General features: G+C 49.0%; 1 protein-coding gene across 2 annotated transcripts in view; it reads left to right on the forward strand.

The window, feature by feature from the left end:
- Positions 1 to 403: 403 nt before the first annotated feature.
- Positions 404 to 18803, forward strand: part of Dtx4 (deltex E3 ubiquitin ligase 4) — a 36466-nt gene continuing 18066 nt past the window's right edge. Inside the window, exons 1-4 of one of the 2 annotated variants that reach the window (XM_029472721.2) lie at positions 404 to 433; positions 10074 to 10797; positions 16009 to 16070; positions 17080 to 17241. In XM_029472721.2, coding sequence (XP_029328581.1) covers positions 10181 to 10797; positions 16009 to 16070; positions 17080 to 17241 — 841 coding nt within the window. In that variant the 5' untranslated portion in view covers positions 404 to 433; positions 10074 to 10180. Of the gene's footprint in view, positions 434 to 498; positions 1547 to 10073; positions 10798 to 16008; positions 16071 to 17079; positions 17242 to 18803 lie in introns of those variants that run through there. The other variant, XM_021151899.2, reaches the window with a different exon arrangement.

The raw sequence follows: 18803 nt of genomic DNA on the forward strand, positions 1-18803 counted from the left end.
AGTGTGGAAGTTGCCCGTGTGATGTACCATGCCAAGCAATAATGTGCAATACAGGCTTCAATCCCCTTTAGTCAGAACCCACTTTATATTACTTTCCTCTTTAACCATTGATAATCAAAATGAGCGAGTCTAGCTTGCGTTTGTTCTGCTGTCTCATGGTTTTATTTATATAGACACTGCAGGATGAATTTGTCTATCTTGTGTCTTCTAACAGAAAAAAAATGGACAGCAAGAACTTCTTTTCTCTCTATGTAAACGCAGGGAACCCTTGGCACTGGCTCTCGATGGTCACAAGTGTGTGGCCTTTGACCTGCACTTGAGGATTTGGACCAGCAGGGGGCATGGAAGCTCTAGATCGCTGGTGCTAGTGGCCATGGGGCGTGGCTTCTGCATCTTTGATGGACAGCTAGGGAACGGAGCAGGCGAGGATGAGGTAATAACGGACAGAACAAGGAGAGCGTGGGGCAATTCCTGTGTGGGGGAGCGGGAGAGGGGGGTTGCGCGCGCGCATGTGTGTGTCTGGGGGTGTATGTGTGTGTGACAGAGAGAGAGAGAGAGAGAGAGAGAGAGAGAGAGAGAGAAGAGAGAGAGAATGCGTGTGCATGCACGAGCTGTAGGGAGATGCGAGCCTCTGAGCTCACGCCCAGGACACGGCCGGTGCTGAGCTGAAAACAGACAGACAGACAGACAAGACAGACAGTTCCATATTTGAACAGGCTGCAAAGTTGGGTCCCGGTAGTGGCAGCTAAGACCGGGATGGCGCGCGTGCTCTCGAGACAGGGGGACCAGGGAAGCCTCCGCGGGCGCGAGCTCGCCTTGGCGCTCTGCCCGGGAGGGGCGACTCCTCCTGGAGGCCACTGAGCCGAGCCGCAGGGAGGGGGAGCTGTGCCACCGCGGTCGGCTTACTCGGAGCGGAGAGAGGGCGGAGGGCGTGACCGTGCGGCGCGATCCACGCGGGCGCCCGCAGAGCCCGAGGCGCAACTGGTGCGAGGCGGGTGCAGCGTCGCGCTCGGGCCGCGCGCCCCCGGGTGGCTTTGCAAGGCGGGGCGGCGAGTGCGCAGGGCCGGGCCTTTGCATGAAGCCGCTGGACCCCTCGGAGCAGCGGCAGAGGCGGCGGAGCCCGGCGGAGCGCAGTCGGAGACGGGCAGCTCCGGGGTCCGTGTCCCAGTGCCTACGCGGCTGTGGACTCCCCCATGGGCCGCAGCTGAGGCTTCCCGCAGCGGTGGGGCGCGGACCGGGGGGCGCGGTTGAGACCCGGAGGCGGCGGCGCTGGAGGAAGCGCAGAAGGCCGGGCCCGGGAGGTGGGCAGCACCGCGCCGCAACCCCGGGCTCGCCATGCTCCTGGCCTCGGCAGTGGTGGTGTGGGAATGGCTGAACGAACACGGCCGCTGGCGTCCCTACAGCCCAGCCGTGAGTCACCACATCGAGGCGGTGGTGCGCGCTGGTCCCCGCGCCGGGGGCAGCGTGGTGCTGGGCCAGGTGGACAGCCGGCTCGCGCCCTACATCATCGACCTGCAGTCCATGAACCAGTTCCGCCAAGACACGGGTGAGCCATTCACATCTCTTGTCTGTCCCAGGAGCTCCCGCCTCGTGGGTCCGCTGTGATCCACCCAGTGGCCAGCTTTGCTCACTGGCATCAGCTATAGGTGTTGAGGGCAGGTGCTTCTCTTCCCTAGGTCCTCACAGGATTCCACGACCACCTCCAAGTAAATGTCCTTGCAAGTAGTTTAAAGAGTCTTGATTATACAACCCAGCTTCAGCCTAGCTGCAGGAGACCCCCTTTTTGCCCCCATCAGCCCCTAGTAGCCTTTTGTGCAAGAACTCTAGGGTTTTGCAAACCGCCCCCCCCCACACACACCCCAAGAAATGCTGACTCTTCAGCAAGATATTACTTGAGCCTCTTGGCTCACACCTGCTCACACCTCAGTTCACCCTGCTTTGCCTCAGGCACCTTTGGACCTAACATACACTTGCCCCCCCTCACCCCACCCCCTTTCAACTTTAATGTCTATATGGCCCTCTTCTAGGGACCCAGCCTTCCCACTGTCAGCTCCTGGGTATGAGACTTGGGGAGGCAAAAGGATCCCCAGTCTCCAATTACTGTCTATTGTATGGAAGGGCTGGGACAATACTGGGAGAGAGTGGAGCATGGGTTCCAGGACTGGAGCATCCTGGATGTGGTGGCATCCACAGATGCCTCTGCTTGTACACTCCAAGCACTGAAGCAACAGGCCAGAGCAGATGGAGAGAGGAGGCGGGAGGATTGGGCTCTGGAATGCCTGGCAGGGAAGCTGCTCCCTTTGTCCATAGAGAAGGAGGAGGAGGAGGGACAGAGGGAGGGAGCAGGAGAAGAAGAAAGGCTAAGAAGAAACTGTCCTTAGATTTTTTTTTTTTTTTTTTTTTTTTTTTTTTTTTTTTGCTTAAAATAGCAAACAGGAGCCACTACTCTGGCCTCCCAAGGCACTAAACTCTTATCTTTCCATAAAAATCAAGTTGCCACTAGATCTGCCGCAAATCTCGCAGCCGTGTAGCTCTTCCAGATCCTAGCAAGGAAGGGAGTTCTATAGGTTAAGTTAGAGTAAGGGTTGGGAGCCACTGGAGAAAGAAGAAAAGCAAGGGTGCTCTCTTCTTTGGGTCTAGTTTGTCCCGGCTTAACTGATGACTTGGGACAAGTTTCTGTCTCCATACAGTAATCTCTTCAATTGGGGGGTGGGTGGGGTCATTTCTGGAATTCTGGCTAGCCTGTCCCAAGGGTGTAACTGCAGAGCCTGGAGCAGGTGTGGGGATGGGGGAGAGAAGAGGAGAAGAGGAGGAGGAGGAGGGCCCTGTGACTCAGGGAACAGCTGCTGGACAGGTCCTCTAGCTTCCTAGGAAAGCCTTCACATCCTGTGTGCTAATTGGGATTGTCATGGGAAAGAGGTGCAGTTCCTCACTCTTGTGATCTGTAGTCGTAACTCTGAACAACCTCTTTGCCAAGAATTGTATGACCATGGCCAATGGAGGAAAACTTTCTGGAGGGGGAAAAAAGTTCCAGAAGCTTAACATCTGGTTGGCTGGAACTTTGATAGAAAAAGCAGGGAAGAGGAGCTGAGAGACAGAGAAGAGAAAATAAATAGAAATGTTGGGAGATGGGGAGAAAGGATTAAATGTAGCCTCAGAGGAAGAAGGAGATGCCCATTGTGTATTTGGTGGAGGATCTGGAAGTGATGCCTGGTAGAGAGTGTGGGGTGAGTGTGTGGGGGAAGCAGCTGAGCCCTGGAGGTGGGATCAACAGACCACCTGACAGAGTTCCAGGCCTGCTCAAAATAAAACAGCAAGTTTAGCTCTTCTATTTTAGACTAAATCTGTGCAGCATATGGAGAGCTAGGCTAGTAATGGACTGACTCCCATCCTCTGCCCCATTGTTAGGAAGTTGGAGGCTTAATCTGTGACTTAATGGGATTCTCTCAGATGAACATAGATAGACCTAAGAGCATCCATGATGTAGAAGTTGCTCTTGACAGAAGTGAAGTTCTGGAGAACATAGACTGAGTGACAGACTCTCTGTCCCAGGGTCTGGCTGCTAGTAGCACTTTTGAAGGTCAGTACCTATTGCCTAGTAGTTATAGCAGGTCACGTGGTGCTGGATCTGCTTCTGTTTTATGTCTGCATTTGAGAATAGCCATGATCCTAGGCAACTACTCTGCCACTGAGCTGTTTCTTCTGCATCTACACCCCTTCTAAAAAAATATGGTCTAGGTATTTATTCTGGTTGCCCCCAAACTGGCCAGCTACCTGTCTCAGCCCCTCCCCCCCTAGTGCTAGGATTACAGATGTTCACCACCTCCTCTGGCCTTAATTCTTTTTAAAGATTGCATTTGTGTGTTTCACATTCATACTTCTTTGGTTTCACCCCCTCTTTCCTACATCAAGATCACTTTCCTAGGTATCTACTTCCCCTATGGCGAGTGCTAGGCTAGGGTGCTGAAGGCATGGGGCTAAATTCCTAGAAAGGCTGTGCCTGCCAGAGAGCTTATAAATGCACATTAGAATTCTTTCATGTCAGCTCTGACCGCCTTGTGCTCCCTTTTTCGATGACACAAGAACTCAGTTCCTGTGAACATAGACCATTGATAAGATTATGACATGGAAGGAACGTTAAGCCACCAACTCCCAGGCAACCTCAGCCAAGCCCTGGCAATATTTAATTAAATTACCCATTGTCCCCAAGCGATACTTTAAAGCTGGGAACCAGAAAAATCTCTATAAAGACAGACAAGCTCAAAGTTCCCTGCCTAGCAGCAATCACTCTCTCTCTCTCTCTCTCTCTCTCTCTCTCTCTCTCTCTCTCTCTCTCTCTCTCTCTCTCTCTCTGGTTGTCTTGTTTTTATAGGCATTTGACGTGAGAGCTTTCTCTTTTCAGAACTGTATGCTTGGATACCTAGTAAGTCTTAGGTCTCTCCATTCCTTAGAGCTCTTGGCTGCATCCAGACTGTCTCCAGGGAGATGGTTGGGAGGTTGCAGACACCCATGTGCCTGCTTCTGTTTGCCCTGGGTTCTCCTTCCCCAGACTTGAGCTGATTTACATTCTAGGCTAGTTTTCACTAGGCATCTGGGCTGTAGAATATTTAGAAGGTAAGAAGAGAGGCAGGTAGGAACTAGTCTTGGCCATTTCTATAAGCCTTGATAGAGTCTTCTCCATCCAAAGTTCTCTACTGTCTCTTTTCCTTTGTAGTGAGGCCTTTCCCTAACTGTTCAGGTCTTTTCCTTTGTAGATTGGAGAGAAGCCTTCAAAGACCTTTTTCTTCCAGCATAGGCATCTACAGGTGCATGGGCAAGACCGCCACACCAATAATGATGCTAATGAAAATAAAATAGGTTGATGCAAGAGTAAGTCTTTCCAGCTCTAAGTGTTTAGTACTAGCCTATCTCTTTTATCATTAATGCAATGAGAAAGGAGTGAGTGGTATTACAAGATTTGACAAAATCTCTTTTATTGCTTCCTACTTAGTGTGGGCACAGGAATGGAGGAGGTAGACATTTGGATGACCATGTGGATGCTGCAGTATAGAGGAGATGTGTCTATGATATGTCAAGCAAGTTGCAGAGGTGTCTTGTTTAAGGATTATATGAAGACTGTTATTCCCATTTTAAAGAAAAAGGAACAAGTTGAAAGAGCTTAAATTGCTCATGAGTTCAAGTTACTTAGTCAATGGCAGAGCTAAGAGTCTAATGACACATCCCTTGTCCCCTCTATGCCTTTGTGAACACTGTCCACTGAGTCCGTGTGCAGTTGCAGGCATGTGGAACGTAGCAGTAATAGAATATCCAATGTGTTGCCCATATGGAACATTCTACACTGAGGGTGAGCTGAGGTGGTGCTAGTAAGAGAAGCTTAGGGCTTGGATAGTGGATTTTATAAAAACACAGGTGTGGTTTACATGTCTTAGTGACCTCAGCCCGTGCCTGGAGCACTGTCTTCTCTCTCCCAAGATACAAAACCTCCTGGATGTTTTTGGATGCTTATGCCTGGGTACCTGGGGGAAAGCAACTTTTCCTTCTCTCCCTTCCTCTTAGTTTGTGAATATTCTATATTTCTACCATATTAGAGACCTTCTTCCTCCGTCATCACACCATAGTACGAGATGGAACTTCCTTCTTTAGACCATCTAATTCATGGTCCTGAATATATCAGGAGGAGGACATTTCAAATAGAGCAGTCTCTAGAGCAATGGTTCTCAACCTGTGGGTCACGCTCCCCACAGGGGTCACATATCATATACCCTGCCTGTCAGATATTTACATTACAATTCATAACAGCAAAGTTACAGTTATGAAGTAGTAACAAAAATAATTTTATGTGTGGGGTCTCCACAACATTCATAACTGTATTAAAGGGTCACAGCATTAGGAAGGCTGAGAACCATGGTCTAAAAAGTGAGATCTCATCTTCTCTCAAATCTCAGATTCGGGGTTTTGACGTTGTGTATTTTTGATGACTACCCTGTAGGACTGAACTCAATTCAGCAACTTTGTCTCCAAAAATGATCTCATGTTCACATTCCTCTGTTTGCTACCATTTTGCTGTTTTCTCACGGTCAGCCTCGGGATTCTTTCTCTCACCCAGAGCCTGGGTGGCTAATGTGTCCTGGGATGTGAGATGTGTAGCCATCAGTTGGAATTTTAATGTGCATGAACACAATTGGATTCCCAGGCCAAGGCTGTTGAGTCTTGAGGTCATTGCTGGTTCCCTGGGGATTATGAACAAGTGGCCTTGAAATCTTGTTTGCAGAGTACCCAGCTGTCCAAGCTCAGGTCCTTCCCAGTCCTTTCTGTGGGGTCTTCCTGGCTCTCTTTTTGCTTTCTCCAGCAGGCATCTACTCACTCTGAACTGATCAGGAGAGCAGATCTGGTCTTGTCACTTACAGTTAAAACACTTCACTAGCTCTTCACTAACCGACAACAAAGTCCATCACAGCTTGAGGTTCTAGACTTTCCATGCCCTGGCTCAAACTTGCCCCTCTATGCCTTAGGTGTTTCCAGTAGCACTGAGATTGTCTGTACTCCTCCTCTTCACATGGGTTCTCCTTGAAGGGATACCCTTTCTTACCACTTGACTATTCAAGACTTACGACATTTGTCATCTATTTCTTTATAAGTTCTGCAAACCATCATTCCTTCAGCTATTGATCACTATTTATTGAGCCCCCAGGACCAGTCAATCCTTTGAGGCAGAACTAGGATAAACAGTTTGGTGCCTACTGTCACCAGATTGAGGCTCTAGGGAGAGAAGCAGGTCTTTATCTAACTAGCCACATAGATAAATGAGTAAACTTCACATCGAAGTCAGTGCTGTTACAATGTAGGATTTTGACTTGGTCACAGACATTTCCCTTTGGTGATATGCGCTTTATTTAACCAGAAAGAGTAAAGAAAGTGCTTGCTGAGTGCTTCTGAAGGAGGACCTAGCATCAAGAAGAGTCCCAAGGGCAGAGAAGAATAGCAACAGGGGGAGAGACTAGAGGCCAGCGTGCAAGAAATATGTGTAGACCATGTGAGAAGAAGGAGCTGTGGTGAGGAAGGGGATTGTTGTGGTAGCCTAAGAAAATATTGTAGGAAGATTTAAACAGAGAAGGGGTCTAGTCATTTCTCTGCCACCTTGCATCTCCTTGACATCCCTTGGCTCCTTTTGTATCATCAACAGCCACTCACACCTTTGTCTCCTAACTGAGGAATGCTTGAGTTTTGCATTCTCCATAGCAACTAATGGGATGCTGAACACTAGGCGATCAATGAGTAAATATGACAGTAGCCAGAGTGTTCAGTCAATCATGGCCCAGTTTATGGTGCTTTTATAACTGCCAGACATAGCACTGGGGAGTGGACTACAAAGAGCTACACAGCTCTATCCCTGCCCCCACTCAGCACCTACAAGAAGAGAAAGCTTAGCCATCTGAAAACAGTCATGTTCTGCACCTCCAGCTTCCTGAGGGGTGGGGCTCAGAGTAGAACATTTCAAGAACGGATGAACAGAGGCACAAGAAGTAAAAGAGAGGAAAGTTTTAGGACATGAGTGTGATGGAGGTGGGGGGTTGGGGGTGGGGGTGGGGTTGTAAGCGGGAGGTTGTGGTGAAGAGTTGGGGAGCTGCAATGGAGTGCCTGAGAATTAGGAGGTCTCCATTTGTCAGAAGTAATGGGAAATGCAGAGGATAGAAGGAGCTAAACTAGGAGCCTGCGTGTGGAGCCAGGAATTCGTTTACTGAGTTAGAGACAACGTTCAGTTCAGACTTTTCCGGGATTGATAACTGTATTGTCTAAAACCCAATCAAACAATCAAAAATGCATTTGTAAGGACTAGTCAAGTGCATTGCCCGTGTTCTCTAGAGGGAATGTTAAAAAGTGTCATTAAACGCTCTTGAACTTGATTTTCTTATCTGTAAAAGATGCTTTGTAAGATGATTGCCATGGAAGTTGTACAGAGCTGGTACCTGTGAGCAGTTGTCTAAGTGTAATGAACGGTCAATAAGGGCAGGGTGATTTTGTATTCGCCAACTCTCTCCCTTATACACACACACACACAGAGACAGAGAGAGACAGAGAGAGAGAGAGACAGAGAGACACAGAGACAGAGAGACAGAGAGGCAGAGAGACAGAGAGAGATAGAGACAGAGAGAGACAGAGAGACAGAGAGACAGAGAAAGAGAGACAGAGAGAGAGAGAGACAGAGTCCTCTAAACTGCTCTTTCCCTATAACATCACAGAATGAGCTATGATAATAATCACCAGCCATTTGGTTGAGCACTTGCTGTGTGCGAGGTTCCTATTTGTGGTTCTATACTTGTTTCTTCATTTAATTTTCAAGTCCACCTGTTGAAGGAGCTATGTAATAGAAACCTAAGAGATGAGGAAAGAAGGCTTCCTCCCACAGCAGGAAGCGATGGAAGCTCCTTATGGACCCTGTGCTTTGTTCCCCAGAAAGCTGACCTGCTGCTAAGGAAGGAAATGGAGGCTAACCCGGGAACACCCCCCTCCCATCCTGATACCCAAGGGCCCCCAGCAGAGGTCCTGGCACTGAATAGAGGATTGTTCTGCTTCTCTGAATGTTGATGTTTTGGGTCATTAAGGGGCTTGGAGATGGGGTGGGGAGTGGGTTATGACCCTGGCAAAGGCCTGAATAACCATTGTTCCTTTCTTTCCCCCTTGAATGGGATTCTGTCCCAGTCATGGTGTCTCCCTCTGGGTTGGAAGGGGGGTTGGGTCAGAGGCCAGGAAAGGGGAGCCTTTTCCCACCACTTCCTCAGATGAAGCCTAAGTTGGTAGATACAGGGACCCCCTACCCCAGCATCTCAGAGCCCTCTTCAGTCTTGAGCCTTGATGTTGATGCTGTGAAATGAGTCTTGATTGGAGACAGAATTTGGAATTAGGGAGGGGAAAGGAAAAAAGAGGCAGAGAATCTGACTCTGTAGGCCAGTTGTCTTGCTGTCCCGCTGGGTCATCTGTGCTGTCCTATTATCTTGTAATCACCCTGGCTCTTCCAAACCCACAGAGAGGCCATCAAATGAAGAGGATGCTATCTTTAGAAGGGTTGAGTTTCTTGGAAGAAAATCTTAGATAATTATTAAATGGTTCTCGTGACCATTGAGAATGTTATTCTTGCTGATAAAAGGCTTAATTCTGGGAAACGGGTGAAAGTTTTCTTAAGAAGATGCCCCATCTCCCAATAACACACTTTTGTCTTTAATTTTTTTTTTTAACATTTATTTGTTTTGGCAGGACAGGGGCTGGGTGGGTTGGGCCATGGCATGTGTTTGGGGGTTAGAGGAAAACCTATGGGAGTCGGTTGGACTTTCCACCATGTGGGTCCTGGGGACCAAATCCAGGCCATGGGCTTAGAATTAAGTTTCTTTACCCAAGGAGTCAATCACCAACCCAGTTCTTCCTTCTCTTTAATGTGCTTTGAAAGAATCATGGTGAGCTTCATTGCCACCGCTTCTGGCCTTCTAGATGGAAACAAAGTTGTTCCCCTTTCTTCTAGACTTCCAAAACTCTGTGTTCTTTTCTTCCATAGCCTTGAGTGCAGGCATATTTACAGGAACAGAGATGGCCTATGAGCAGTTCTATGTATGGGGGCATTTCTCTCTCAAGTGAGAAATCCTGAGAAACCCATTCATGAGAAATCCTGGCATGTGTGAATTTATATTCATTGATTGTATAAACGAATCACCTTTAGTGTTTTTGTTTGTTTGTTTGTTTGTAAAAGCTCCCAGCAGGGAGCCAACAACTATTGGCTGAGGTATTCTGAATTAGCTGGAAAGTGAATTGATTTGTCTGAAAACCAATGTACCTGAACCCCACGCTTGGAGGTGCATTCTGTTGTTTGGCAATGCTTGCCCTGCCCTCCGTGTGGTTTCTTCTACTTCTACTCTGGATTGTTTGTACGCTTCTCTAAATAAGCCTTATTCAAAACTGACACACTACTAGGCAGCATAGGGCCTGCCACACAGTAGGACTCCTGTTATGTTTATCTGTGAATCTAATTCAAATCAGTGGGATTCTATACAGGCTCTAACTCCTCCTCTCTCTGACTTTGACAGGGACCCTCCGCCCAGTTCGACGAAACTACTACGACCCATCCTCAGCCCCTGGCAAGGGTGTTGTGTGGGAATGGGAGAATGACAATGGTTCCTGGACTCCCTATGACATGGAAGTCGGCATCACCATTCAGTATGCCTATGAGAAGCAGCACCCATGGATCGACCTCACCTCCATTGGCTTCAGCTACATAATAGACTTCAGCACCATGGGCCAGATCAACAGGCAGACCCAACGCCAGCGCCGTGTCCGACGACGACTAGACCTCATCTACCCCATGGTCACAGGCACTATGCCAAAGACTCAGTCCTGGCCAGTCAGTCCTGGACCGGCGACATCCTCCCCTGCACCACCTTGCTCCTGTCCACAGTGTGTTTTGGTGATGAGCGTCAAGGCTGCTGTGGTCCATGGGGGCACTGGACCTCTTCAGCCTCCAGCAGCACGAAAGAACATGGCCCTCTCTGGAGTGGGCAAGCTGCCCCAGCCACCTGCCCCTGGAGCAAAGCCACTAGACACCACTGGCACCATTCGGGGCCCAGGGAAGACAGCCCCATCGCAGGTTATCCGAAGACAAGTCTCTAATGCACCAGCTGCGGCGACTGTAGGCTCCCCTGCCAGCCCACAAGGAAGCAACAGGAAGACTGGAAGGGTGGCACTGGCCACTTTGAATCGGTCCAATCTGCAGCGACTGGCCATTGCCCAGTCCCGGGTGCTGATTGCCTCCGGGTAGGTGTTTCCATGGCTGTGACAGAGCATGTAACCACCTCAGTGATAGCATGTGACTCACTTCTGGGTCAGACAGCAAGAGGGACTTGCCAAGACAGGCTTGTTTAGTCTTCTCAGGCTGAGCTGCCCCTGGCAGGTCGAAGCCAGCCTGGTATGAACAAGGAGGTCTTTCATATTAGGGATCCAAGAGGTCTGGATCTAGCTGGGGTCTTACTTCTCATTTGCCATGTGGTCTGAAGCCAGATCCACCCATGGAGCCCTGACTCCATCATTAGTGAAACATGGGGCATACCCATTCACATTAGTTCAGCTCACTGTGTTCTGGTTTGACAGTGTTATCATCTCATTTATAATCTTTATAATGACTCTGGTGACACTGTCCCATTTAACAGATAAAATCAAATATATTGTAGGAATACGGCCTTATAATCCTCTTTCCCCTTTACCTCAGTACAATAGGCGCCAAGCAAGGATTGCTTCTTTCCTGGCCCACTGTAGCATTCTTATGACGCGCTGGTGCTGTTGGAGGTGCCATTAGTCTTTCTTATGTTCTCCATCTCCCTCAACCAGCAAACGGGAATGCCCAGCTCTCTGCACTCAGCCTTTGCCTGGTTGAAAAGGGTTTAGAGCTGGAATGAGTCCCTAGACTGAAAATCTAGGCTGCCCTAAGGCAATACTATAGACACTCAGCTGGGTCTCCAAACAGAGTCTTAGCATAGGGACAGGAAATGAAAGATACACAGTTGAACTGAAGAGGACTGGGCTGGAACAGCCTCTCTTCCTGCCTCTCATTTGTGTGAGCCCCAGGATCTTTGCAAGAGTCAGTGTCCTTCCTTGTATGTCAAATGATAGTCCCAAATTTACAGAACCTGCTCATGGAATCACTGTGAAACCCTCCATGGATAGAGGTCACTCCTTGACAAGCCCCCGTTGGGCTTGCCCATGTCCGCCCATTTCTTTTGCTGATGCATTTTAAGCATGGGCACTTTGCTTGAGAGATATCTTCCCTTAGTGGAGAGAAGCTGGAACACAAGCTTTTGTGCACTGTTCTGTCCTTGTTTTGGCTAAAGCCTCAGTGAAGGTGAAGGCAGCTTGTAATGCCAGCCAGAGGCATGGGATGGATGGTCATGACTTCCTCCTTGGGGAAGTGCAGGACAGCGGGGAAGAGGCGCCTGCATCCTGCTGCTACTCTGCTTCTCTACTTGGGGTTGCAGCAGAGTGCTGGGTGCTCTAGCAGATTTCCAGGGTGATTGCCAGCCCATAAGAGGAGGCTCAGTGTATGTAGGGGACCCCCTGACTCTTGAGCTTGGACCCAGTTCTTTGCTGTACCACTTGGAATAAGTTTTGTTTCCTCTGTCTTCAGTGTTCTTAGCTGTTGAGCAACATCATAATAGGACTTCAGTGCTAGGGTTGTCACGTGGGTTAAATGAAGCCTTCAGAGACTGCACAGAGTCCAATGGCTATTAGCTGCCGATGGTGATGATGATGATGATGATCTAATGACTATACCCTTGTGTTAGTGAACTCAAGGCTAAGCTGAGCCAATCCAACTTACACATCATTTTTGTCCCCTTGACAAATGCCCCAGTAACCCCATGCCATCATGAAGAAAGATACCCCGAGATCACCTTGAACTACAACGAGTGTGAGGAACTCAGCAGGCTTCATTTCTTTTGTTTGTTCCCCTGCCAAGCTGGAGAAGTGAGTGCAGTCCAGGCAGTACAATTCAAAAGGGCTATAGAAATGAGTTGCTTTTGCACTGTTTTTCTGAAAGGGGCCCCTCCCACCTCTCTCTGTCTTCCAGCCCTTTCTTCTCACCTTTTTTCCACCTCCTGCATTCCCATTGCCATCTTCCCTTGTAGCTTTTCTTGGCCACTAATGAGCATGTGTTATCCTCTTTGTCTGGAACTGCCATCAACCTTCTGTCATTACACAGCCCCGTCCCCATCCCCTCTGCCCATGACCTCTTCAAGCAACTTTCCCACAGGAAAGGGTGAAAAAAAAAGGAAGATCAAGGATGGCAGGCAATGTGGGATGAGGAGAAAGTATTGGCAGGGGACAAAAGATACAGCAAATTATTCAGACACAAGCAGGAGGTTCTTAAAGGGGGTGGGAGGGTAGGTGCAGGGCAGCAGTCACCCCTCTCCCCTCAGAGTTCAGGCTTCGGTACCTCCAGCTAGGCATGGTTGCTGGTTGCCTTAGAGACAAGGCCATTGTCCTTCATGAGGCTTCCTGGGTTGGTGAATAACTCAGAAAACACTAGCCTTCTCCGCATGAGGTCTGCAAGGATATCACACACACACACACACACACACACACACACACACACACACACACACACACGGCCTGTTCAGGCCCCCTCTCTTTACTGTGTCTACTGTGTCAGTTCCTCTCAGTTTTACTTTTATCAATGGAAATAAAAACTTGGATCCTCCATAACTGGGAACAGCCCAAGAGGATGGGGGAAGGGCTGTCTTCCGATTGGCCAGTGCATGATTAGGTCAAAGGGCTTTGGCTGGGTTGCCTGGAAGATGTGAGAAGGAGGCTTGCTATTGGACCGCTGCTTCACAGAAGGAGGGGTTTGGGCTCAGATAGCTGAGGCCCTAGGGCAGAGGACAGGTTTTCTGGGATTTTCATTTTAACCAGGAACCATGGGGGAAGGGCAGGCAGGTGCTGCTTGCTCACAGTCCCCAGTACTGCTAGGCTTTCAACTCTGCCTTTTATACCTGATACCCTGTGGTCAAGAATGTGAGAAAACTGGATTATTAAAGCAGGAAGTGGCAGAAATCAAGCCCTTCGACAATTGGAAAATAAAAGTGTAAACAGTTGCCCAAATTTGCACAAGGCTCAGCTGTTTACCAACACTTGACCTAGATCCTACAGCCTCACAGGGACCCCAAGGGAGCAGACATTTATCGGACCTTGTTTACAGCTGAGGTTAAAGGCAGGCAGATGTGATCACAGAATACAGAGGATCTGGCCAGAGCTGCCAGAGGCAAAGCAGGCTGTGTACAGATGCGGGCAGTCACTTTCCGTTTCTTCTCCATGTTTGCTGTTGGTGTTTGGTAAAGCACACAGCCCTGCCCTCCGCTGAGCCCCACTGCTGCCCACAGACCAGGGACCAGGTTGCCCCTTCCTGACACACAGAGGAAGGTTGGCCCCACAGGTTGATCCCAAAGTCTTCCTGAGTGTTCAAGTGTTCCACAAACAGGCTTCCCCTATCTCTCTCTCTAGACGCCCCCACATGCCACAATCCTCGGGCTGCTCTGAGGATTGGAGTACTTCCTGGTTGACCAGAGAGTGTGTGGAAACCTGCCAGTCAGGTTTGTGGAAACAAAGGTGGCCTTTGTCACTCAGATCACAGTTTTTTATCAGCTGTGGTGGGGGCCCTGGAGATGGTGAAAGGAGGCAGGTGCGGGGGGCTGTGCGGCACGTGCTGTCCCCTAGTGGTGACCAGGGGACATACCATAGGGGGCAGGCTCTTCTAGCCTCTTCAGATAGAGTGGGGAGGTGAATTTGTCCTGGAAGGGATTCAGGGGCTTCTGACTCACCTTTCTCTCAAATAGTGTAATGGGAAGGTGCCAAGACGAGACATTCTAACCCCAGATCCCCGAGGCTCAAGCAGTTGGCAGACTTCATGTTGTTTGCAGTGTTTGATTGTTTACAGAACCAGGAATCAAGGCCGTTCCACTTTCCTTGGTCTATGGCTTTTATTTTCAAGTCAGCTTTTCCCTCATCTCCCCACATCCAGTCTTGCTTTATTCAGGCGGCAGTTGGGAAAGAAAAGGAGCTTTAGGTTTGGCCCGATACATAGCATCATATGCTTTGATTAGCTTCACTGCTTCTGTCTTCACGAAAGGCAACAGAGGAAGCGCATCCTACTGGACCTGGTGTGCTACGGTAGAGAGACTTGGCTATCAGGCCTCTCTTCTGTCCTGATGGTGCCTTCGTGCATTACAGTATGGGGCAATGCAGAGCATGGCATCATGGGAGGCGCAGTGAAAGGACTCTGGAGCCAGATAGTGTGTGTTGGACTCTTGCTGCAATCTTGGTCTAGTTGGCGTAACCTCTTGTGTGCCTCAGTTTTGTTACTTATGCAGTGAGGTTGACTGTAACACTCCTTACCTAGAGTCCTGGGAGGACTGAGTAGGTTTATCTGTTGTTGAAGAGTTAGGATTGCCCCCAGCCAGATATGAGCCCTGTGAATCATAGCTCATAGAGGAAGGCAGACCCATGGGGTATTATGCTCACAGCTGCGTCTCCAGCATTAAACATGATTATCCCAAAGTAGGGTTCAATGAGTTCTTCTCAAATAGACAAATAAATAAATATTGCTTTCTTCCTTCTGACTTCCCAGCACAGCCCTACCCCAGCTGGATTCTCAGGCTTCCTGGATCCCAGAGGCATCTATCTATCTATCGCCAGGCCCACTGGCTTCTCCAAGCCAGCTGTGGAAGCCTGGGTGGCAGAGGGGAATGGCACAAGTCCCATCTCTATGTGTCTTGTATTTTCACCTTCAGTGCCTTCGCCGTGGGCGGCCTGGCCTTTCCCAGGCAGCTGTGTGGGCTCCTCTCCAGAGCTGGGGAGGTCAGCAAGGGAGGAGTCTCGGCTTGCCTTTATAAGTTTCTGGGACAAGGAGAAGTGACAGCTGTGCAGGCAGTGGTTTCCAAATGCTGGACCAGGGATTGCAACATCTCTGCTCTCTGGGGAACATGGGGGTGGGGTGATATGGATTCCTGTGGTGCATGGATTTGGGGATAGAGATATAACTGTGATCCTGGCTGAAGATCTGTTTTAGCCAATAGTAAGGGAATGTAAGCGGAAACGGGCAGAGTCCTGGAAGAACATTTTAGGGAGAGGAAACAACGTTTTCTAAAGGTGCGTAGGCAGGCATGTGACTGGCAGGGGTGAGGACCAGAAAGAACAAAGGTAAAACAACGATGAGAAGAGGCTGGCAGAAGGCTAAGAAGGTGGCGGTGGAGGAATTGGCAGACAGTGCAGAGCTGGGAACTCCTTGCTTTGACCATGGGCATCCTGGACCCATTCTTCATTCTCAGGTTCTGAGTGGAGGGTGTCAAGATCTGAGTTCAGTTTGAACCTCTCACCTCCCACTGATCTGTTAAGAACCCACTGCACTTTGGTAGGTTTAAATACTAGTTCATTTTGTCCTGTTTGTCAAAGCCATAATATATCTGCCCGTTACTTCCACAGAGTTCCCACTGTGCCTGTGAAAAACTTGAATGGGTCCAGCCCTGTTAATCCTGCCTTGGCAGGTAAGAGCTCACTAACCTGGGTTTGACTGACGTAGGCTGAAAACTCAGAATCATGGACAGACTAGTGAACACATATTAATAAAGAGGGGAGAATTTGGATGTTAATGGGAGAAAATGAGATCTTAGGAGCTGAGTAGGAAAGCTCAAGGTGTGGTGCTAAACACCGAGCATGCCAGGGGTCTTGAGAGATAGCTCATCTAATAAAGTGTTTGACTGGCAAGCATGAGGACAAACATTCTAGCCCAGAATCCCTGTTCTTTTTTTGTATTAAAACAGAAAGAGTAATGACAGGCATATAATCCCATTGCCTGAGAGGCAGAGATAGGGAGGTCCCTGGAGTTTGCTGACTACCAGTTTCCTGGTGAGGTCCAGGTCCATGATACCCTGACTCACAAATCAAGGTGACCATCCCCTCTTAGGTTCAGGAACCAGAGGAGGGGGTGGGGAGAGCTGTCAGTTGTATCTCCTCAGTATAACATAGGCATTCCAGTCATGATCTTCCATTAGCTGTGACTGCCTACACTGAGCCTACATAATAATGGCTTGCCATTGGTCAGGCAGGGACTGGGGAGGGCCTCGGAGCATCCTGCACATCCCTGTTGAACGAGTGCCCGGTCCATTCTGAAGGAAGGGAGAGTTGTGCCTTCAGTTATGCTGTGCTCATGGGTAGTTTCACACCCATGGTCACACAGAAGTCCCTGGACAAAATTAGTGGGTCACAAAACAAAACGATGTGAATGTGGAACCGCGACTTGTTCCTAAAAGTAATTTGTTTTAAGTGAGGTTGTTGGCTTCTGAAGGACAACTTACAAAAAAAAAAAGCTGACTTCCGGCATTTGCCCACCGGCACGCCCAAGCATGCGATTGCATATGTGTGCATACAGAATGCATGAATTATGAGTACTGTCTGCTGGAGAGGAGAGGAGACGAGCGGGAGGGGGTGTGTGGGGACTCTTGAGAGCGCATTCTTCAGCCCTTTCTCACCCCTGCCCTGCCCTGCCCCTTCCAGGAATCACCGGGATACTCATGAGTGCAGCGGGATTGCCTGTGTGCCTCACTCGCCCACCAAAGCTGGTCCTCCACCCGCCCCCTGTCAGCAAGAGTGAGATAAAGTCCATCCCAGGGGTCTCGAACACGAGCCGCAAGACCACCAAAAAGCAAGCCAAGAAAGGTACAGGCCTCTTCTGCTTAGATACCTGAAGTGAAAAACTGGGCCTACCTGCACCGAGGTCAAAGCCATGGCTTAGCCCACTGGGCTGTCCGTTCCACATCTGCTAAGCAGGTCTGGCTAGTAGACTATGATGAGTCTATCTAAGAGGGTTGGGTCTGGGTCAGAAAGAACTACCCTGAGACACAGAAACATACAAAGCAACAATAGCAGAAGCATGAAGATATTAAGTGTTGTAAGTCAGAAGAGAAACATAACTTTGGTGTCAGAACAGAAACATTGTATCTAGTCCCACCTTTGTCAGGAGCTAGTTGGGTGAAACTTCTGCCGACCTGTCTTTGTGATGCCTGCAACCAGCAGGTGTGTGCTGGAATGTGCCTATGACAATTGAGAAATAGCCACTATTCCATGTCCCTCTGGAGCCTCTGACCTTTGGCTCCATAAACCTTCCTTCACAAATCACTGTGAACCTATCCACAACCCAGCTCTGGAGAGCAAGGAGATCTTCCTTGACCTCAAGGGACTCTGGGCTGGCCATCCTGCTTGCTGCTGCTGGTCATGAAGTGATCTGCTCTCTTAAGCCTTCATCATATAAACTTCCTGTGAAGTTTCAGTCAGAATGGCTGTGTGTGGCACTTGGCCCAGGACCTGGCAAACGGCAATGGGATCTCAATTAATTAGAAGCCCAGCCCAATTTTTATTTTTCTTGAGAGAGAGAGAGAGAGAGAGAGAGAGAGAGAGAGAGAGAGAGAGAGAAATGGGGCAGTGGGAGAGAAGGCCTTGCCTCTCCGCTTTTGGCTTTTGTCCACTAAACTTTCTCAACTCCCTGCCCTACTTTCCCAGTTCATTTCAATTTCTCTGCTTCAGTGAACTCACATGCCTGTTCTTAGTCCAATAAGTCAGGACAGGGCTTTACACTTCTGCCCTGGTTCTGGAACTATTAATAGCACATACTGTCTCTCTGGCAAACTGCTACGGGGCTGTGAATCCATCAGCTCATTAGTGGTCAAAGCACCCATTTTGTAGGTACTACCAATCTTCCCTATTTAATGGGTAAGAAAACAGATGGGGAAAGCTAGAGGAATGGCCCTAGGTTTCATGGCTCTCCTTGCTCTGTGGTTTTTTTTATAAACCCCAGTGATCCTACCCTCTGCCTTCAGTTTAGCTTGCTTCCTGAAGACCCAGCTCCTGAAGAGCCTTACTCCCCATGGCTCTCAGCATGTTTCCTGGAGCCTTACTCCTTTTCCCACTGCTGGACTGTGCCTGCTGGCAGCAACAGAAGGAGCTGAAGCCAGGAAGGACTGTCCTGAAACTGGGGGTCACAACTTCCTGCTTTCCCATAAAAATAATTTGACTGTGACACCATGTTACAAAACTTAAGATAGGGCTTTACGAGTTGTAAAAGAAATGCAGCCCATCTGACTGGCAGTTGTAGAGCAGTGCCAAGAGTTTTCATTCCTTTTTTCTCAAGGGACCAAATGGGCAAGTCTAGGCTCTTTGATTATCAGGAAGAGAAACTCAGTTTATCTCAGTTAAAATGCAGATTTGCTAAAATAGGCAGACAT

Source organism: Mus caroli, unplaced genomic scaffold, assembly GCF_978045245.1.
Source record: "Mus caroli unplaced genomic scaffold, Mus_caroli_1 scaffold_20, whole genome shotgun sequence".
Classification (NCBI taxonomy): Eukaryota; Metazoa; Chordata; class Mammalia; order Rodentia; family Muridae; genus Mus; species Mus caroli.